The sequence below is a fragment of the Cricetulus griseus genome, chromosome 4 (assembly GCF_003668045.3).
Source record: "Cricetulus griseus strain 17A/GY chromosome 4, alternate assembly CriGri-PICRH-1.0, whole genome shotgun sequence".
Classification (NCBI taxonomy): domain Eukaryota; kingdom Metazoa; phylum Chordata; class Mammalia; order Rodentia; family Cricetidae; genus Cricetulus; species Cricetulus griseus.
In genome coordinates, this window is record NC_048597.1 from 68,295,321 (window position 1) to 68,318,160 (window position 22,840).

Genomic DNA, 22,840 nt, shown 5'->3' on the forward strand with positions numbered 1-22,840 from the left:
CCTTTTAAGAGCAGCTGGTGCTCTTAAGCACTGAGCAGTTCTCCAGCCCCTTCTTTCTGTTTTGAGATGGGTTTTTGCCCTGTTGCTTAGGCTTACTGACTCCTGGGCTCAAGCCTGCCTTTTGCCTCAGCCTCTTGAATAATTAGGACTTCAGGCATATGACACCATGCCTAGCACCTAGCTGTAACTTTTTTCTTAAGTTTTTTTGTTTTGTTTTAAGATACATATCTTATGTGTGTGTGCCCACAAGCATGCAGGAAGAAAGTATGTGAGTGTATGAGAGAGAGTGTGTATGTGCGTGTGTGCATGCACGAGTGTGTGTGTGAGTGTGTGTATGTACATGAGTTTGCGCACATCAGACACCAGCAGTGGCTACTGGATCTCTTGGAACTTTTTATAAAAGTGCTGGAATATGAACTTCGGTCCTCATAATTTTGAAGCAAGTGCTATTAGTCACTGAACCATTTCTCTAGCTCCTTGGAGAAACAGTTAAAAATTGTTTTGTTTTGATTTTTAAATTTAATTTTGTTTTGTTTTAGATAGGATCTCATTGTATAGTCTGGAATGTACTGGAACTCACTATGTAGACCAGGCTGACCTGAAATTCTCAGAGATCTGCCTGCCTCTGCTTCCCACATGCTGGGATTAAAGGCTTTTGCCATCACAGCCAACTCTTAGTTAACAATTTATACTGATAGTACCTTCCTCTCTACATCTTGTAGTGTAGCTCTATGCGTCACTCTCTCGGTAGGCTTCATGATGATACTGCTAGCTAACCTTTATCATCTTATTCTAGGAGAATCTGGAGTTTAGAAGTAAATGTCTTCTGTGGAGATTATCACAGACACCAATGCAGACTTAAACTTTTCCCCATTAGCACAGCACAGAAGCAGACAGTATAAGCTTGATTTGAATCTTTTTGTTTGTCTTTGGTTTTTCGAGACAGTGTTTCTGTGTAGCTTTGGGTGTCCTGAAACTCGCTCTGTAGACCAGGCTGGCCTCCAACTCACAGAGATCCACCTGCCTCTGCCTCCTGAGTGCTGGGATTAAAAGTTTGCGACACCACCACCCAGCTTTGATTTGAATCTTTAATTAACTTTCTGTAGTCTTGGCCTTGTAGTGCATTCTTATCCTATCATTAAATTCTCAGTTTTGTGTTTAACAGTATGTTCTCAGTACTGCATACATTATTTTGGGCCTTTTTTGAAGTTTAGCTCTTTTTTCCCCTATAGTTACTCATTTATATTTATACCTGCAATTAGGGAATTGTGAAAAGAATTTTGGAATGTTAAAAGGAAAATTGTGTGGGAACAACAAGGGAAATACTGAAATTGGATGAAATTAGTTACTTATCAAGGACAGTAAACTGTTTCTCTAAAAATTATAAAGGATCGTGCTGCTTAGGAGACACAAAATTAATATTATTAAAGAAGTTTCCTGTCCTCCAAATTAAAATGAAAAATGTTGTGACCAAAGGCATCATAGTTGTTGATAAATTTGGGTTGATAGATTTCTTGGTCACAGACACAATTTTTTCTTAAAGAATTCTGCAGATTATGTAATACAAGAAAATGTTTTGTTTGATAAATAATTCTTTTTATTAAATAGTTTCAGTCCTAAGAAAAAAGCACCTGCCTTTCCCCTTAGTCTGAAGTGTTTCATATAGAGTTATATGCAATTTTCCTTCTGTTTTAGATTAACAAGTGGTGGAATAGCCTAAGTGATGGCCAGCGGACTGTGACAGGTTTGTGTTAGCTTACACGTTTTAGCCATTCAAGGGAAGAGAAATCAGAACAAAAGGTACAGTATGTCACAGGCAATGGCTTTCATACCATGCTCACTGGTGGCTTAGAAGACAGGGACTGTCTGTACCAACATGCCTATGTAATAGTGTAAAATAGTGTGGGAGCTGGGTGTGATGGCCCACATCTGCAGGAGGACACAGACAGAGTTCAAGGCCAGTCTGTCTTATTTAGCAAGGCATTATCAAAAGGTGTTGCCAATACCAACAAAAAAATCTGGCATAAATGTTTTCACGATGTTCTGGATAACTTTTCTAGTTTGTATATAACATGGTAGTGACCAAAAAATAGTACAAAAAATAGTTCATGGGTAACTGTTATCTTCCTCACAGAAGACGAAGGAATGCTGGGATATAGCATAGTTGATAGAGTGCTTGGCTAGCAAGGCCCTGGGTTCAATTGCAGCACTGCACAGACCCAGAGAAGTGGCACATACTTGTAATCCTAGCACTCTGGAGGTAGAGGCAGGAGGATCAGAAGCTTAAGGGTACATGACAAGTTTGAGGCCAGTCTGGAATACAGAAAACAAGAAAGAAGCCAAAGAAGACATTACTCAAGTCACAGGGGTCTCTACTTTCTGAGCTGTCTGGAAGGAAATGGATCTGTAATTTCTGTACAGTTACATAAATAGTCAACATGATTTCTAGAGAGTGGTCTGATACTAATTACTCTCAAACAGGGTTAGATTTATTGGTAATCTGTTTCCCTTAACTTCTTGGTAGATAAAGAGTGTTTATATTTCTTCATTTAGACTGTTTGTTCTATATGAAGGTTCATTTTTCCTCACCTTATTGGAACCTGATGTGGTCTTCAAGCTTATGATTGCCATGCTTTCTTTACAAAGTGCTTTTGTTTTTCTGAATTCATTGCCATTTTCTCCTTAATAACACCAACTATCTTGAAGGTAAATGTAAGCATCTTAAGGACAACAGTGAGATCCACATATACTGTGTGTACACAGTAGCAGCAGTTAAAGTCTGTTCAAAAATGGGATCTTGAATCAACCGATAAGACTTTTTAAGTTGTCATAGCCAAAGCTGTAGAACTGATGAGTCAATATGGTCTGTAGGAGCACATCTGTTTCCCCTGAGATTAACATATTTTGTTTGCTTGTTTTCAAAAAGCAACCAAAATTAGCAACATTGCCTTAGGGTAGCAGATCTGCAATAGTTCCCCCCCCCCCAGTTATGTCTATTTATTTGTGTGTATGTGAAGTGTGCATATGACACACACCGCATGCATATGTGGAAGTCAGAGGCCGGCTATCAGGAATTGTTAAACTGTGACCCAGGGATTGAACTCAGGCTGTCAGGTGTAACAGCAAGCACAGAGCCATCCATCTCATCAGCCCTCCTCTAGCATTTTCATCGCATTTCACAGTGGCAACATATTTGAGGACCTTAATGTTTTCTCCCATTTAGTATATGAAAAGGTCTGTGATCAAACTATAAAACTTTGCTCAGTTGGTCATGGAGGTCCACAACTGTAGATGGAGTTTCTGTCCCACCCCATGCTGCAGCTGTTCAGTCCCAAATAAGCACACAGAGGCTTACATTAATTATAAACTGTTTGCCCTATTGCTTAGGCTTCTTACTAACAAGCTCTTACAACTTAAATCAACCCATAAGTCTTATCTATGTTTAGCCACGTGACTTGGTACCTTTTCTCAGTAAGGTATTCTCGTCTTGCTTCCTCTGCATCTGCCTGGCACCTGACTCTCTGTCTCCCTCTTCCCAGCATTCTCCTAGTCTGGTAGCCCCACCATATGATCTGCCTGGCTATTGCCCAATCATGTTTTATTAAGCCAGTAAGAGTGACAAATCTTTACAGTGTACAAGAGCATTATCCCTCTCCACACAACTTTACGGTGGATCTCTGAATTCAAGGCCAGTTTGCTTTATATAGTGAGACTGTTTCAAAAACGATTTTTTTTTTCATGTCAGTAATAGTTCATTCAAAGGATTGGGGCTGGAGAGATGGCTCAGTAGCTAAGAGAATATACCATTCTTAAGAGAACCTGAATTTGGTTCCCAACACCCACATCCAGTGACTCACAGCCACCTGCAATTCCAGTTCCACAGTGATCCAACACCTCTGGCCTCTACAAGAACCTGCATGTGAACATACCCACATTCAGACACTCACATATGTATAGTTAAAGCTAATACAAATGTCAGGCACTGGGGATGTAGGTCAGTTGGTAGAGTGCTTGTCTAGCTTGCAGAGAGCCCTGAAGCCAATACTTAATATTTTATATTTTCAAGTGTGATAGTGCCTGTCTGTGAGCCCAGCACTGGGAAGGTGGAGGCTGAGGATCAAGGTCATCATTGACTACGTAGTGATGCCAGCCTAGCCTGTGCTACTTCACACACACACACACACACACACACACACACACACACACACACACACACACACACACACAAGTTGGGCATGGTGAATCCAGCACTCTGGGTGTTAAGCTAAATGCTTTCTTTGAGTTTTAGCTTAGCCTAAGTTGCATAGCATATTCCTGTGTCCAAAAAAAAAACCCCAAAATGATTAAAAATCAGAATTCTTTCCTGGGGTCCTTCTAGTTTTTTATGTTTACTAATTTTATTCATTTATTTTGTGTGGGTGGAGGGCAGAAGTTTATGCAGTGTCATCTTTGATCACTCTCCACCTTAGTCGTTGGAACAAGGTCTTGCACTGAACTGCAAACTCACTGATTTCGATAGGCTGCCTGGCCAGCAAGGTCTGGGATCTCCCTGTTACGCTTTCCCAGTATGGGGATTACAGATGTGTACTGCCACAGCTGCTTTTTATGTGAATGCTGGCCATCTGCATTCAGTCCGTTGCTGTACAAGCAGTTCACTAATTACAGAATCCACTCCACCCCTTACATGAGTCATTTCTCATGAAGAATAAAGCAGTGAAGTAATTACCACACACCTGGCACAGCTTGAGAATGAAGCAGTTTGAATAAAGTAAATGTAAATGTCACCAACAGACTGCAGAAGATTTCAGAAAACTGAGGAAATGGTCTGTGTGCCGTCTGATGTCACCTGAGACTTACTTAGTAGTGCTTTAGTTTTGCAGCATTTGGGCTGCTGATCAGTTAACTTTGTTCCAGAATTTAAAAATGTTACCTATTTTATGTGTGTTTATTTGAGTGTACATATATGCACCATGTGCGAGCATGAGCTCTTAAATGTCAGAGGAGGGAGGGCATTGGATTCTCTGGAATTACAGGCAGTTGTGATCCACTCTGTGAGTGCCAGGAACCAAACCCAGGGCTTATAGACTTACTCTCTCCTACTTTCTTTTCTGGGACTTTTGATGTTCTCTGGGGTATGTGGGTGGGTTATGCTTATTTAGTTTCAGCTTTTGTTTTTAAAAAATGTGACAAATTGTGACCTAGAGATTGTTTAGCTGTCTGAGAACTTTTCTTGATATTGCTCACACATAGGGAATGGGAGCAGGGAAGCACTAGTGGGCAAAAGTCTCTCACTGGGAAACCAAGCTCTTCCTGTGGGATTCCTTGAAGTCTGATCCTGTTGGGTCCTGAATTCGGATGGTAGGGTGTCAGATAAAGCAAGTCTGGATAGCAGAGTGTTTGGAATGCATTTGCTTTCTGAGTCCAGAGAAGTTTTTTTGGGTTCCTTAGCTTTAGGTGTGATATGAGCAGATGGTGAGGAGCCTGCACTGTGTACCATCTTTAACTGTGGAGTCTGTGTTAGGGAAGAACTCCAGTTTCGTGGAGCTGATGTTTGCTTTGGCATCCCTGTGTGGCTGTTCTGTTTCAGGCTGTTTTTGAAAAGTCACTTTTTAAAGATAGGGTAGAAAGCTCCCTTTTAATTTGTTAGTTTTGGGATGTATCATTATTGTTGTTATTTTAAATGGGGTCTTACTGTATAGCCCAGGGTGGCCTGGAATTTGCACTGTTCTTCTGTCCCTGACTCCTATTTGATTGGATTATAGGTGTGGTATAGCATACCTGGCTTTGGAAGTTTTCTTGGTTTTAATCAGAACTATCTCCTAGGCTTTCAATTGCTTGGGGAAAAGGTAGAGGGTTGTGTGTATGTGTGTGTGTGTTTGTGTTTGTATCTATGAATATATGTGTGGAAGCTAGAGGTTGATGTCAAGCCTCTTCCTCAGTTGCTCCCCAACTTAAGACAGGGTTCTCACTGAACTCAGAGCTCACTGGGTGACCAGAAAACCCTAGGATCCTCCTGTCTCCATCCAACTAAGTGGGATTACATGAGTAGCTTTATTTTTATTTTTACATGGATTTGACTCATGCTTGCACAGGAAGCTTTACTGACTGAGCCAGTCCTCAGCCCAGGAAGTAGTTTTATGTACTCTGTTGGAGTCTGTGAGGTAAAGGAGAAGCCTGAAGTAGCATTCTTCAGAGTTAGACTTGACCCTGGTGCCTTTCATTTTGGCTGCTTTCTCATTCAGATCTTCATCCTGACTTTGGGTGGGTGGGTGGGTGAGGGGGTCACACAAACTTTTTTAAATGTAGTTAGATGTTGTTTTGTGGTACCAATACCTCCTTGATAACAACTTGGACACTTAATATTATGAAATCTTGGCCTTAGTTTAGGCTTTTTTCCAACTAGCTCTAGTAACTTAAAATAACCTGTCTCTCTACATTCTGCCACATGACTCAGCTATCTGTGTTTTGTTCCATATGTCCAACTTCTTCAGAGTCTCTGGTGAAATCCACCCTCCTAGGTTCCTCCTCCTCTTCCCCTCTCTCCCTGGAAATCCCGCCTATCCTCTTCTGCCTAGCTATTGGCCATTCAGCTCTTTATTAAGCCAATCAGAAGGTGCCTTAATCAGAGACATCTTTACAGTGTACAGAAATATTCTGCAACATTTCCCCCTTTTTTGTCTAAATGGAAAAGAAAGGGTTTAACTCAATCACAGTAAAACTATATATAATAAGAACAATTATCAGGTATTGTCTACATAAAAAGGAAAGGTTTTAACTTTAACATAGTAAAAAATCATATAATGAGGACAATTTTCAGGTAAGAATTACATTCATAATGTCCAATCCATATGTATTTTGAAAATTTGGAGGAAATATTATCTATCCTATCTTAGTGAGTTCAAAGTCTTATATCTAAACTATTTTTATTTTAATATTTATTACCACCATCAAAATATCTTTGAGACCTCAAAACATCTTAGGTAAACAATTAAAGCTTTGTGTTTCTCAACCTTATAACCTTTACATCTCTTTTGTAGGTTTCTTTTTTGAATTTGGTAATGAAGACAATGATAATTATCTAGTCTTCAACCCCTATGAGAGACCTGAAAAGGATATACATTACCTGAGTAAACAGAAGTGCAGAGCAAACAACTTTCAAAACTTTAGAAATGACAAAGACAGCTGGCTGTATGGACAGTCACCCAAAGTTCCTCTACAATGTTGGGGGCATTAATTTTCAGCCTACAGGATTAACATATCTGATAGACTTTTTTTTTTTTTTGGTTTTTCGAGACATTTTTTTTTGGTTTCTCTGTGTAGCTTTGGCGCCTGTCCTGGCACGCGCTCTGGAGACCAGGCTGGCCTCGAACTCACAGAGATCCGCCTGCCTCTGCCTCCCGAGTGCTGGGATTAAAGGCGTGCACCACCAACGCCCAGTGTATCTGATAGACTTCTGTGAAGCAGGATATTCTGAAGGACTGTCTTACCTGTCTTGGCAATGTTTGGCAACTGATTTCTTTTTGTCCTCCTTGTCCAGTTTGGACAGCATACTATCAGCAGTCAAGGCAAGGGCAGTTACTTGCTCAGTGGCTAACTTTGCCACAAATAAAAGCAAATTCTTTGTGTTGGTTCTTTGATTCCCATCATTCTTTTTTGAAGTAAATTGGTGCTGCCAGGAGCAGACATGTCTCACTGTCATGAAAAGCCTTGTTATTAAAACATTTTGAATTCCATGTTTTGTAGGTCTATGATGTTTTTGAAGACCATCTTTCTATTTAAAATATATCTGTTTGATCTAGAAAACATACCTAAAAGCCAGGCGTTGGTGGCGCATGCCTTTAATCCCAGCACTTGGTAGGCAGAGGCAGGTGGATCTCTGTGAGTTCGAGACCAGCCTGGTCTCCCGAGCGAGTGCCAGGATAGGCTCCAAAGCTACACAGAGAAACCTTGTCTCGAAAAACAAAACAAAACAAACAAAACATACCTAAGATGATTATAAGTTTGATTGTTATAGATGACTAACTACTAACTTGTCTTTATTATCCTAAATAGTTTTCAAGGACTAAAGCTTTATGTTTCTAAATGAGCTGCATACGTACAATACCTTAAACAAGAGTAGAAACATACATACAGTAAAACAAAAATAACCTTAAATTTGTATCAATATACAAAAATCCATACCAATATAAAATATTTGAGACTTGTTTTTTAGTTCAAAAGTAGACTCAACAATTCACCCTTTTATCCCATCCTTTTTATACTAAATTCCCCTTTTTTCTTCAGAAAGAGATCCCTGAATCTAATTTCCTTTGCTTAGCTTCTTTCCTGACCATGACCAACAACAAGTTGCAACCAACCCCACTAAATGATAATAAACATCCATAATCCATTGAATGCCAAAAATCACCTACCCCCTCTTGGGAATGTGGATGTTGGATATTCTAGACTGCTTCCTGCTATTTGGGGGTGATGGCATCTCTAGGGGACCCTGAGAAAATTGGGATAATGGTTAAGTCCTGGGAGAGCTAGCTGCATTATTTTTTGTTTAGTCTCTGTGTGATAGGAAACTGTAGAGTTTATCTGAAGTCCTTGCTGGGCTAGTGTGTGAGGCTGGACCATCTCAGCTCGCAGCTTTGATGTTGTACTGGTTGTAGAATTTTGAGGAAACTGCAACAGAGGCATTTTGAGGCAGGATCACTTGGACTACTTGTCTTCATTGGTATCTGGTCCTTTTTTTCTGAAAGCACCCAAACTTTTAAAGGTAATATACATCTTTATTAACAGAAGTATGGTATGTATGGTGTGCACAAGTCAGCTAACGATGATTTTTTTTTTTTTTGCTTTATGTTTGAGGAGGTAAAAGGCATCTGTCAATTTTATAAGTTTATTTGGTCTGTATAGCCAAACTTCTATCCATGTCATATGTTATAATAAGTCATGAGGACTCTGTAGCCAATAAGATTTAATCATGTCTCATCCAGTCTCAGAGCTGTTCCCACGTAGAGGGATCAGCATGTACATCACCTGTTTTGTAGGGTTTGTTTGTTTTTTGTTTTATTTTTCATGTCTGTAGCCAATATTTTCAGGAGGTATCCCCTGATCAGATCTGGTCTTTATTAATTTGGATGAAATCCATAGTTTTTTGTTTCCAGTCGAAACAAAAGAAAATCTTTTTTCTCAAGGCAACATATTTTCTGACTTCCATTCCAAAGTTAAGACATTCTCAAAATAGGTTGGTTTAATTTAGCAGTTTCCATAATCAAATGTTTCTCAGCAGCTATTTTTTTTTGTTATTAGCATTTCAAAATTTTAAAGTCAACAAAGTACTATTCAGGATCCAGACACCCTGTGCATTTTCCATCTTTATGTGGCTTTTTCCTTTAATATTACTTTACTCTCTCTTTAAGGACTTTATTGCTTTTAAACTATTTATTTTTTATGGCTATATTCATTTTTTTGCTTTTGCATTTAAGTGCATTTTTAAGCATATTATATCAATTCAGAAGTTTCTTTTAAATCTGGACCTAACTTTTTAAGCACCGGCAACTACACACTTGTATCATTTTCTGACCATATGAGCCAAACCTTAAACTGCTAAGTAGAGCTAGGTCTTTGCTGCATGGCTTCACTTAGCATGTGATCTGGCTGCAGGCTCTGCTCCCTTTGGATTGGTGAAGAGTAGAGAGCCTCATGCCCATGGCCCCTGGCCTGGAGCTAGTCTATCTGCTCCAGGTCTGGGAAGTTTCTCCATTCATGCTGTGGCTGGCATTTCTGCCTAGTCTACTGCCACCAAGTAGTGCCCTGTCAGGTGCTCATAAACCCTTGCAAGTGCTCAGTAGCAGAGTCCCTTAGAAGAGCTACACCTCTGTAAGCCACAAGCATCAAGCCTACTCACAACTTTTTTTTTTCCAGCTTTTTTGGGTCCTATGTGGATTTACGTGCCCCACATTTGCACTAATTGTAACAAGCCTTTAAAAATGTAGTCAGACTTTGTTTTGTGGGACCTTCAGCTCCCTAATAACTACATGGAGATTTAATATTAATTATGAAAGCTTGGCCTTAACTTAGACTTTTTTTCCAACTAGTTCTTATAACTTAAATTAACCTGTCCCTATTGTTTTACATTCTGCCATATGGCTTGGTGATCTCTGTTTTGTTCCATGTATCCGACTTTTTCAGAGTCTCTGATGAAATCAACCCTCCTAGGTTCCTCCATCTTCCTGTCATTCCCTGAAATTCCTGCCTGTCCTCTCCTGCTTAGTCTTTGGCCATTCATTTCTTTATTAAACTAATTAGAAGACGCCTTAGGTAGAGACATACATTTACAGTGCAGAGAAATATTCCACAACACAACCCCAAGAAGAGTATTTCTCCTGCTCTTCACATTCATAGCTGCCTGTTGGGCTTTTATCAGATGTTGTGGTTTGAGTTTGAAATGTCACTCATGGATTCATGTGTTGGGCCCCAAGCAGCAGGTGGCACTGTTTGGGGAGGCTGTGGAACTTTTAGGCAGAAGTGGTCCTTTGGGGTGGGCTTTGCCTCCCTATCGTGAGTTTGTACCCTAGTAGTTTCTGATCCTCCTGCCTCTATTTCTGGTTTGGCCATCATCAAACAATTATTATAGATCTGATTATTTATTGAGAAGAGTAAACTGTTCTGTGTAGAGGGAGGTTTCTGTCTTGCCTGGTCCCATAGTCATTTAGTCCCAAATAAAAATACACAGAGGCCTATATTAATTATAAACTGTTTCGCTGATGGCACAGGCTTCTTGTTGGTTAGCTCTCTCTTAATTATTAACCCATAACTATTAATGTGTGTATCTCCACGTAGTCTTGACTTACGGGTAATGCTTGGCCTTTTTCTTCTTCAACAGCTACATGGCTTTTCTCTGGCGACCCACTCTCTCTGTTCCTCTTCCCAGAATTCTCCTAGTCTGGTAGCCCACCTATACTTCCTGCCTGGCTACATCCTGCCTGTCCATTGGCCAAAACAGCTTTATTCATCAACCAATAAGAGAAACATATTCACAGCATACAGAAGGACTTCCCCCATCAGTTCTGAAGGAAAAAAATATTGATCTGGGTGCAGAAAGTTCCTGGGCCAGGGAGATGACTCTGAGTAAGATGCTAGCTTCAACTGGGTGTGGTGGTGCATACCTTTAATCTCAGGAGGCAGAGGCAGGAGGATCTCTGTGAGTTTGAGGCTAGCTTGGTCTACAGATTGAGTTCCAGGTCAGTCAGGGCTATACAGAAAAACCCTGTCTCAGAAAATGGGGTGGCAGGGAAGATGCCAGCCTCCAAGTTAGACCCCTTGAGCTTGACAACCTGAGTCAATCCTTAGAGACCAGGGGAAAACTGAAAGAAGGCTGGATGTGTTAGGACTGCACAGGGAGATAGGGGTGGAGACAGGGAAAATACCTGAAGCTGACAGGCTGGCCAGCCTGGAGTACGCAATAGAGCAGCAAAAGCAATAGTGCAGCAGCAAGGAAGGCAAGAATGACTCTGAAAGTTGTATGTGTGGGCCTACCATAAATAAATAACTTGTAAAAAGAAAGCCAGTTCTTAGAGCATTTGTGCTTTCCACAAAAACCCTGATTTACCACCATGTGGAGTTTTGACACTTGAAAGGCATTGATATGGTTTGTGTTCTTCAGCACAAACTACCCCTCACCAAATGCATAGTACACTCATGTAACTGTGGCAGGGCGTCGCCAGGTGGACTGGATCGGACTTTCTTGGCTCTGATTTTAACATCCTTCAATTCTGTGTTGTAGGTATCATAGCTGCAAATACTCTCGTATTCTGCCTATGGAGGGTGCCGTCGCTGAATCGAACCATGATGAGATATTTTACATCCAATCCAGCTTCAAGTAAGTCTTAACTCACCTGAATTTATTTTGATGTAGAAATAATATGGAAAATATGCTTTATATTAATTGGAATGTTACATGAATAAGTTATTTGTCATTAATTATGCACAAAGGACAAAGGTAGAGCCTGTAAACTCCTTGAGGACAAGAACCTTGTCTCTCCCCTGCTGTAATTCCCAGGTGCCTGAAAGGTACTTTACATATAGTAGGTGCCTTTCTTTCCCTTCCCTTCCCTTCCCTCCCCTCCCTTCTCTTCTCTCCTGCCCTCCCCTTTTCTCCCCTCCCCTCCCCTCCTCTTCTCTTCTCTTTTCTCAAATTAAAAACTGGACAGGCATGGTGATCCAGCCTTTGATCTTACCACTTAGAAAGCAGATGCAGGAGGATCTCTGAGTTTGTGGTCAGCCTGGACTACATAGAGAATTCTGGGTCATCTATGGCTACATAGTGAGAGATGGCTCAGCAATTAAGAATACTGGCTGCTTTTCCAGAGGACTCAGGTTTGATTCCAGCACCCATGTGGTGGCTCATAACTGCTTGTAACCTCAGTTCCGGGATATCCATCACTCTCTTCTGGCCTCCTTGGGTTCCAGGGATACACAGATATTCAAGCAGGCAAGGAAAGCACCCATACACTTAAATTAAAGAATAAATTAAAATGTTAAAAGTTAAAACCTGTAATCACTGCAGGCTTATTCTTTGAGGAGAATATTAAATGTAATTTTGTGTCTGTAGTTGAAATCATTTCCTCATGCTTTGGTGATAAGGACAAGATCCTTTGTACTTTAGGGTGACCTATGGCTGCTTACCAAGTAGAAACATGTTTATTAAGGTAATTTTTAACCTTAGGAAATGCACTTTTAAAACCATCTTATTTATACTTTTAACCAACTGTTTTGGATTCTTTTGTTTGATTTCATAACAATAATGAGACAAGCTTAAAATGAATAAAGTTAATGGCCTGGTGTTGTATGTTTACCACTTTCTTTCTTCTCTTGCAGAGGTTCTTTGTTCTCCAATGTTGCTGTCAACGTTCAGTCATTTTTCCTTATTCCACATGGCAGCCAACATGTATGTTTTGTGGAGCTTTTCCTCTAGCATCGTGAACATTCTTGGCCAAGAACAGTTTGTGGCCGTGTACCTGTCTGCAGGTAATGGCTTTCTTCTGAGAACACTAGGCTTGTAATACTCACTTCTCTGAAGAGGGGACAGAGGCTTGATTGCAGTGTTAGTCTGTATGCAGCAAAGACTTGGGATGGATTTGTTTATCAATTGTGGACAGAAGGGCATCATAGACAAATGGAATTGTTTATTCCCTGCTTCTCATCTGATAGGTTCCCAATAACTACTTGGGTTTTCAGTGAGTAAAGCAGAGATTCAGAATACAGTACTATTTAAACATAACATTTTCATCTCACTGGACCCTGGTTTTGTAGTTCAGATCAGCCATCTTACTGATAGATGGTTTCCAGACCTCCTAGCCATCTGGCTCATTTCCCCCAGTGTGTTCGGTTGCCAGATACCTTTAGATTAGCACCAGAGTGACTGCTAAGAGTAATTTGTATTGGGCTGATGCGAAGCCCTTACCTAGCATGCACATGATTTAGGATTGGATCCTTAGCACCAAAAAATTAGTGAGTTTGGCTGGGAGTGGTGGTCACTGATGCCTGCAATTCAGCATTTGGGAGACAGGGGCACAGGATTTCATGAGAGTTTGAAGCCAGCCTAGGCTACGGAATGAGACCCTGTGTCCTAACAAAAACAGTAGTGAGTGTGCCCTGTTTTATCTGTAAAATGGCATGTAGGCACAGAATCGCTTCCCAGTGGTGTCCTGGATGGTGTCTTTTTGCATATCTCACTGGGAAATAGTAGTACAGGATTTCAGGCTGCCACTACTGCAGAATGGACAGTTGATCAAGTTTGACTTTCATTTTAAGTGTTGTGCCCACATGTATGTGTATGTAGTACATTCATGCAGCACCCGCTGAGGCCAGAGGAGGGTGGGTCCCCAGGACTGAAGTTACGTATGGCTGTGAGTCACCATGCTCTTAGCCACTGGGCCCTATCTCCAGCCCCTAGGAACTGTTTTCAGAAATGACTTCGAGAGGTCCATCTTTAATCCCAGTACTTGGGAGGCAGAAGCAGGTGACTCTCTGAGCTCAGAGTGAGTTCCGGGACAGCCAGGGGTACACAGAGAAAGGATGTCTCAAATCCCCTCTCCACCAAAAAAACAAACAAACAAACAAAAAACTCAGAGTCAGGTGTGGTGGTGCATGCCTTTGATCTCAGCATTCAGGAGGTAGAGGCAGGAGTTCACTGTGTGAGTTTGAGGCCAGCCTGATCTTTGTAGCGAATTTTAGGCTCATCAGGACTATATAGTGAGACCCTGTCTCCAAATAAAATAAAAATGATTTTGAGTTCAAATGGCACAAGAGCCAACAGGACCTAATAGACCCCAGATATCTGGAGGTGAGCCCAGGGATCCAAGATAGCTGCTAAGTTTGGGTACTGGACTTGTTTCATGCTGTAGATTAGGGGAATGGTGACTGAGAGGTAGAGCGGATACCTGTGTCACTCAGTAAGCTGTGTGTGTAGTCTTAGAAAGGGCACATCATTGAGGACATTGTATAAGTGAGCTGAAATGGTGGGAGGGTGGGGCTCATACTGGCACCCTTAGATTGATCCAAATAGAAACCTTACACTATTGCTGAGTAGCCTGGAAGTGTATCTGAAGGCAAAGCGGCAGTGGGACCATGCTGGAAAGAAACTCCGCCTACATGTAAGCCCAACAGTCAGGAGGCTGAGGCAGGAGGATAGCAGGGTTGAGGCAAACCTGGGCTACAAAGCAATACACCAGCTAAAGAAGAGAAGTAAACCAGTCACTAAAACTGGAGTGGAGACTAAAATACAGACACTTAGGGCTGGGGACAGAGTTCAGTGGTAGAAGGCTAACCTGGTGTGCAGAAGGCCCTGGGCTCAATCTCTGGTATGTCTAAAAGGGAAAAAGTACATTTTTATACTTAAATTGTTGAAATGTGGCTTATTTCATAGGTGTTATTTCCAATTTTGTCAGTTATGTGTGTAAAGTTGCCACAGGAAGATATGGACCTTCACTTGGTGCAGTAAGTATCTCCCCTCCCCTCCCTTCCCCTCCCCTCCCCTCCCTTCCCTCCCCTCCCCTCCCCCCCCTCCCCCTCCCCTCCCCTTCCCCTCCCCTCCCCTCCCTCTCCTCCTCCTCTTTTCTCTCTTTTCTCTCTCCCTCTGTTCTTCCTCCCCTCTCTTTCTCTCCTTCCTTCCTCCCTCCCTTTCCTCCCTATCTAATGTAAATATTTTTTTATCTAATTTTAAATTTCATTGAGAAATGATTGTTCATAAGAAAGTTGCAAATGAGCCAGGCGATGGTGGCACACGCCTTTAATCCCAGCACTCAGGAGGCAGAGGCAGGCGGATCTCTGTGAGTTCGAGGACAGCCTGGTCTCCAGAGTGAGTTCCAGGACAGCCTCCAAAGCCACAAAGAAACCCTGTCTCGAAAAACCAAAAAATAAAAAAATAAAAAAACAAAAAGACAGTTGCAAGTGAATGCAGCTTCCATACACTGTAAGCTTGCTGTTACTATATGTGTAACAGTAAAAACCCAATAAATTAACATGGAAATGATTCCTTTGGCACATTTATGTCAAACTTAGAATTTATACATTTGTAAAATGGAAATTTTCAGACTGCAGCCATTTCAGTTCACTTTTGTTATTGTGTATTTCACGTGTGGGTGGTCTGGGACTTAGGTGTGGAGGACAGAGTCTAACTTGGTGGAACTAGTTCTTTCCTCCTTTTTTTTTAAGATTTTATTTATTTATTATTATGAATACAACATCCTGCCTCCATGTATGTCTGCATGCCAGAACAGGGCACCAGATATCATTATGAGATGGTTGTGAGCCACCATGTGGTTGCTGGAAATTGAACTCAGGACCTCTGGAAGAGCAGTCAGTGTTCTTAACATTTAAGCCATTTCTCTAGCCCCTCTTTCCTCCTTTTTTAAAACTTGTTTTGTTGTTTGTGTTTTTGCCGCATGGTCTGACTATATCCCTGGCTGGCCTAGAATTCAGAGATCCACCTGCCTCTGCCTCCTTAGCGCTGGGATTAAAGGTGTGAGCTGCTGTACCTGGCCTGTTTCTGTATCTTAACTGCTGGTCATTTGTGTGTACTTATTGGAATATAGTACACCTTGGAAGAGTATGTCAGAGTAATGAGAGCCTACTCTAGAATTAGATAATTCTCATTACATATTTAAATCTGCTACTGTGCCCTGACCACAACCTAGAGACGGTCCCTGGACCAGACATAGTGGCACAGGCCTATAATACCAGCACTGGGGTTGCAGAGGAAGTGGATCTCTGTGGATTCCAGACCAGCTTGATCTACATAGAGTGGTCCAAGTCAGCAAGAGCTACAAGTCATGAAACAAACTGACAAATGCTGTGAAGGTTTTCCGTACAGCTCCTGGTGTGGACATGTGCTTTCATTTCTCAGAGTTGGCTGCCCAGATCATGTGGTAGAGTAGTTAGTGTTTAGGAACTAGACTGGCAGCACACTGACTGCAGTGTTGTGTGCTTTCCTGCAAGCCGAGTGTGAGAGCGAACCTCAGTCTCCATGACTTCACCCACTCACAGCTGTGGCAGGGTGGGATTTTTCTTTTCCCAATAGCTACTGGTGTTGATGATTTCATGTTTGTTCCTCATGCATCATCTTTGAATTGTCTTTGCTCACTAATATTTTTAACTAAGTTTGCTCAGTATTCTTGATATAATCTGGAAACAAGTGCGTTGTTAGGTTGTTATTTGAAACATACTTATGTAGCTAAGGCTGACTGTAAACCCCTCATCCTCTTCCCTCTTCCTCCAAAGTGCTGGGATTGTGGGTGTATGCCACCTTGCCTGCTTTTATCAGAGTTTTAACCAGCAAACTTTTTTTAAAGCCTGTTTTGTCTTTTCAGGGAGCAATGTCTTTCAAAGAGTATGCTTTTAATTTGCACAAAGTTTAATTTACTTATTAGAGGTCCCTTGTGTTGCAGTGAAGAAAGTTTTGCCTGACTCAATCATGAAGATTTTACTTCTCTGCTTTGTTTTATTTATTTAAACCAGCTCTAAAATCTTAGCACAGATCCGCTAGCTCTTAACACTTTGCCTTATGTCATCATTTCCTCTCTAACCATACTTAGGCTTTTCAGAACCATTTGAGCAGTGTGTGTGTGTGTGTGTGTGTGTGTGTGTGTGTGGAAAGAGAGAGAGAGAGAGAGAGAGAGAGAGAGAGAGAGAGAGAGAGAGAGAGAAAGAACGAGCACTAGCACGAGCATGCGTGCATCTATGTGCATGTGTAAAAAGAGAGACAGACACAGTGCACCTGGAAACATGTGCATGTGTGCATATGAAGGTCCAACGACAGCTTTTGGGGGTTGGTTCTCTTTTCTGCTTTTGGTTCTGGGGACTAGATTCGGGTCGTCAGGCTTTAGTGTCAAGTGCTTCAGTGTGTTGAGTTACCATCCTCAAGGACAGCTTTCTTACATTGTGTCTCTTTGTTTCTAGATACTTCAGTGTATACTTCCTAGAAACAGCACCGTTATTAAATAGCTACGGCACTAAACTTTATCATCCATATTCCAATTTTGGAAGTTTTCTCAGTGATGATCCCCCTAAGCTCATGTATTGCATTTAGTTGTTAGGGTTTTCGGGGCTTCTAAAAGCGTTACATTTCCACAGGTCATCTTTGTTTTTTATGCCACCAGTGGTTTTGAACAAAAGAGGGTGGCTATTGTGGATTTGTCTTTTTCCTCAAGATTCAGGCAGCTTGTCTGTCTTGGGTGGGAATGTCTTGGGTGTCCTCAGGTACCGGGACTACAAGTACATGGTGTCTGTTTGCCCCATCTGTGGTCCCTGTCTCAGATATTGTCCACCGTCTATACTACATTTTCTTTTAAAATCAATGTATAGTCTATGAGAAGATGTTTTAGATATGTAAATACCATGTTCACCAACCTCCCCCTAGCATATCTTCAGCTGGGAATAGTATTCGTTGATTTCTTTAGCTGGAGTCTGTTTTCGCTATGATTCTTATTGCAAAGGAGACAGGTCTATCCTCCTAGCTTGTGTCTTCTGTAACCACGCCTCACCACTGCTAGGGTCAGCACTGACATAGCCCCGCTGGCTCTTGGACATAGTTGATGTTTTCCACTCTGTCTTTTGTGTGCTGGGATGTTACACTGCAGACTCCTACAGACTGTCACAATTTGTCTCTTTGACCCAATACTTGAGAATAATGACAGGGAAGTACTTTGTCGTGTCCCTCAGTGGAGATTTTATTATTTTTAATAGACAACTAAGATTTGTTCTCAATACATTGTTCCTTTAATAGACAGTACTGTGTCTGCTGTGACCTGTGTTAGAAAAGGAAGTTTAAGTGCCTGCCATGCTGTGTTTTTACCCTGTTCTCTGCACTTCACACTCGGATTCTCTGTAGTCCTCTGCCAAGCTGTGCAGCTCACTTCTAGCCTTGGTTCTCTGTGCTGTTCTCCAGGATGCTCTTCTGTCTCTTCCTCTGCTTGGCTGGGATCGGACCTGAGCTTGGGGCAGCTGGTTGCTCTGAGCCTGGTTTTCCATGTACTGCCTTGACACACAGCACCTCCCTTTCTGATTTTAGAATTGCTTATTTTTCTAAGATGTCTTTCTTGCTATGCTGTAAGGTCCATGAAGGTGGGAACTGTTGCTCTGTGTCTCCAGTATGTAGTATGTTAGGATTATTTGAATGAATATGTATCAGGAGAGCTAATGTAAACAAGGAATTATGATTGATTTTTTTGAGATATTCCACCATTCAGAAGAATTAGTATTATGATTAGCATTAAGAGAGGTTTATTTAATTGGTATAATCCAGAAAAATACCTCACAGTCACTATAAATTTAAATTGTAAAAACAAAACAAAACTGCCCCATAGTTCATTCCAGCCAGTTAGAGAGCTGTTAGACAGTCTTCCTTCCGTGTCTGCATGTTTAATGCTATCCTTGGAGCTTATTAAGAATTCACATGCTCATTGTGGTATGTTTGAGTTCTGCATAGTGACAGTGTAGTCTGTTTCCAGGGATTTTTTGCAGTGTTGTGTGACAGCTGCATCCCTTTCCCTGATACTGCACACATTCATGGGGGGATGTTTTAAAGATGTGTGCTAGCACCCCTCCAGATGTAGAGTGCATGCATCAGCCTACCCAGAGCTACATGGTATTGCTGTCCTCACCACTGTGTTCATTACCTTGCAGTCAGGAGCAATCATGACTGTGCTTGCAGCAGTCTGCACCAAGATCCCAGAAGGGAGACTCGCCATCATCTTCCTCCCGGTCTTCACCTTCACAGCAGGCAATGTAAGTACCCAAATGAAGTTCTGGCCATAGCCTTGTTCAGGCAGTGACTGAAATCTTGCCCTTAAATTTCGGTGGTGGAAAATCATCCCATTTCTCTTTTCTCTCCCTGGCTTCTAGGCCTTAAAAGCCATCATTGCTATGGATACAGCTGGGATGATCCTGGGATGGAAATTTTTTGATCATGCAGCACATCTTGGGGGAGCTCTCTTTGGAATGTAAGTTTGAGTATGCTCAGGTGCTGAGCTGCATACTCTCCCCACCTCTGACTGTCCCTTCTCACTGATGTACAGAGCTGTTGCAGCCATTTCTCTCCCTGCACTGCATGTGTGGGAGAACTCAGTATGTCTGGGTAGCAGCTGGTGTGGGGCCATGTTCCAGTGTGGATTGTACCCAACATGTGGTACATGTAAGTACCAAGCTAGTTACCTGAGGCTCCTGTGTAACAATAGAAACAGGCATGACTGGTGTTGCAGTAGAGAGCAGACATTTAAATACAAACCCCAGGCCTCTTTGTGCAGCACACCAGACTGAGCACATGTGGTGTGTAGTCACATGCCCTGTTGAACTTCAGGAAACTGGCTCTTTCTGAATTAAAACAGAACAGAAAGTCTTTGTAAGTGAAGCAGTGCTGCCCTAGGTGGAGCTGAAGCTGCTTTGCCACGTATCATTTCCATGGTGATTAAAGAATGGCGCATTCATGTTCTAGCTCTAATTATAACAGTCTGAGACACAAAGACTTAGAAAAGTGGCTCTGGTTTGGGAACTCTAAATTTATCTGTACTTTCCATGTATCCTCATAGCATCTTTCCCCCTGCTGGGCTGTTATTATTCTAAACATTGTATTTTCTTTTATTCTGAAATTCATTGTATCAAATACACATTAAAGTCCAGGATCTGAGAAACAGGGGGATCCTTTCTCTTCCCTGTTGTAATTTCAGCTCTTTTCATGTCCTGCATCTCAGTCATATCCAGGACTCACCTTTTTTGTGTTTAGAAAGGATTCAGAAACTTGGGCTGTCAGGAGGGCTCAGTGAGTAAGGGTGTGTACTGCCCAGGTTCATGACCCAAGTGCAATCCCCAGGATACATGTGGGAGGCGAGAACTGGTCCTGCAACTTGTCCTTTGACCCACACCCTGCATGCACATGCCCACACACGTGTGTCCATGCCCCACACCCGTGCATGCACATACCCACACATGTGCATGCACACACATGCACACCCCACACACTGTACCATGGAATCACAACAGAGCTGTAGAGACCTGCTGAGTGATGTGTTAAATCTGATGCTCACAGAACTCCATGGCCCAAGGGTTAATTTAACTTCTTCAAACACTCTGAGATGTTCCATTCTTCAGACTAGGAAACTGCATAAAGCCTGGGTAGCTTGAGGCAGGTGTGGAATTGCACACTTTTAATCTCAGACCTCAGGAGACAGATGGGGTGGATCTCTATGAGTTTGAGGCCAGCCAGGGCTATATAGAGAGATCCTGTTTCAAACACGACCCCTATCACCCCCCCCCCAAAAAAAAAAGAGGAGTAGGTAACTTGTCATAGAGCAGTAATTGCAGAGCACCAGCTTGTTGCACTGCTGCATCTGGAAAGAGTAACTTCAACACTGCTGTACCTCGGTGGTGATTCACAGCCTAACGTGTGGGGGCCTGAGTTCAATGCCCTGATGCTTGGGCTTTGCCACATCCCCGAGTATCAGGATCAGGAGTATAATCGAGTATTACCTGTCAGACTGAAGTGTTGGGCTCTGCTCAAAAGACTGGACTCACTTTAAGGGTTTTACATCTGATCTTGGGGCAGCCCTTGTCTCTTAATATTCATGAGAGAATCTTCCTTTAGCTCCAGAGAATGTTGTTACTTGCCTATTAACTGGTGTCTTTTGTTTGTTTTTAAGATGTGGTCTTTCTATGTAGTACCTGCCTGACCCCATATTCAATATGCATCCCAAACTGTCCTTGAACTTAGGGCAATTTTCATGCCTCAGCTTTCCAAGTGCTAGGATTACAGATGTGTGCCATCGAGTCCTGCTTTCATAAGCAGGAATTAACATTCTGGAATAAGTCAAGCCCTTTACAAAAAAAAAGCATTTTCAGGTATTTTTGACATGTTAAAACATTATTTCACTGTTTTACTTCCAATGTTAAACAGATCGAGCACTATTTAAAGTGTATTTTTACGTGTATCAACATTTTACCTACATGTATGTCTGTGTACCACATTCATGACATGACCACAGAGGCCACAGGAGGGCAGAAGATCCCCTGTAAATGGAGTTTCAGACAGTTGTGAGTCACTATGTTGATGCTGGGAGGTGAACCTGTGTCTTAAAGGGCACCAAAGTGCTCTTATCCTCTGAGCCATCTCTCCACCCCTTAAATCCTTTGTATTTTTTTTTTCCCGTTTTGAAACAGGGTCTCACTATGTAAACCTGCTCGATATGTAGACCAGACTGACCACAAACTCACAGAGATCCTTTTGCCTCTGCCTTTACCTCTGGCCTCTTGCCTCTGCACCTCTGCTAGTATTAAGAGCATGGCCAGAATGCCCATTGCCTTAAATATTAAAATTAGGTCTAGGAAAGGATGAGGTCAATCAAGTCTGCCTCTGGGAACATGGAGTCTGTTTGGAGAAATAAGTATACAAGTCAGGGCTTCAGGAGCAGGGCTTTCCTAGGCTGCTGTTCTCCATCGGCTCCTTACATCCTCAGGGCCTGTGCCCTTTCCCTGGAAGACTGAAGATGCCCTAAGTTAACTCCATAGCCAATGCTTCATCCAGTGTCACTCAGCATCTGGGGCATGTCCTTTGTGAGCGGTAGTTGGAGCACGGGGTCTCAGGTGTGGGTTGTTTGTGAGCAGTAGTTGGAGTACGGGGTCTCAGGTGTGGGTTCTCCTACTTTGTGTGCTTTAGTTAGGGCAGAGATTCTCAAGTGTGTGTTCTCTTCGGTGATTCCTAGTCAGAGGGCTGAGCAAATTAAGAATTATAGCTTTGACCTTCGCTGCTCCTTGCCTGCAGGCAGAGTTTGGATTGGTAGGCCTTCTATGTGTGAGCAGGTGGAATTCAGGAGGCAGATATACGACTATAGTCCTCGTTAGCAAATACCACCCCTGACAGTTCTTCTTATTCTCAGTGTACTTTTGGTCAGACCTTGGCTAACACACCAAGCAATTCACATGCGGAGCACATGATTTTCTTACATACTGTTCCCTCTAGTCTGTAATGAGAAAAACCTAGGTGGGTATGGTTGTTTATGCCTCTATTACCAGATTTTGGGAGGCAGAATTATTGTGAGCATCCAGCCAGCTTGGGCTATATTGTGAGAATTTGTCTCCAAAATAAGTAAACAAACAAGGAAACTTGATGGTTAACTTCCAGTGAATAAAAAGGTTACAGTTTAGAGCTTCTGAGGTGGGTAAAGGCATTTTCCACAAAGCTTCACAAACTTAGTCCCATCCCTGGGACATACATGATGATCTCAGACCTCTCTACACACAGACCATGGCATCAGTGCCTCCTCCCCAAGACACAAATAAAATGTACAGAAAAATAAGTTTA

The 22,840-nt window shown here is 42.0% G+C and overlaps 1 protein-coding gene across 1 annotated transcript in view; it reads left to right on the forward strand.

Moving 5' to 3' along the window:
* Positions 1-22,840, forward strand: part of Parl (presenilin associated rhomboid like) — a 33,226-nt gene that overhangs the window by 9,560 nt on the left and 826 nt on the right. Inside the window, exons 4-9 of the mRNA XM_027413076.2 lie at positions 1,696-1,744; positions 11,774-11,869; positions 12,868-13,017; positions 14,918-14,988; positions 19,174-19,275; positions 19,393-19,490. Of these exons, the coding sequence (XP_027268877.1) occupies positions 1,696-1,744; positions 11,774-11,869; positions 12,868-13,017; positions 14,918-14,988; positions 19,174-19,275; positions 19,393-19,490 (566 nt within the window). The remainder of the gene's footprint in view (positions 1-1,695; positions 1,745-11,773; positions 11,870-12,867; positions 13,018-14,917; positions 14,989-19,173; positions 19,276-19,392; positions 19,491-22,840) is intronic.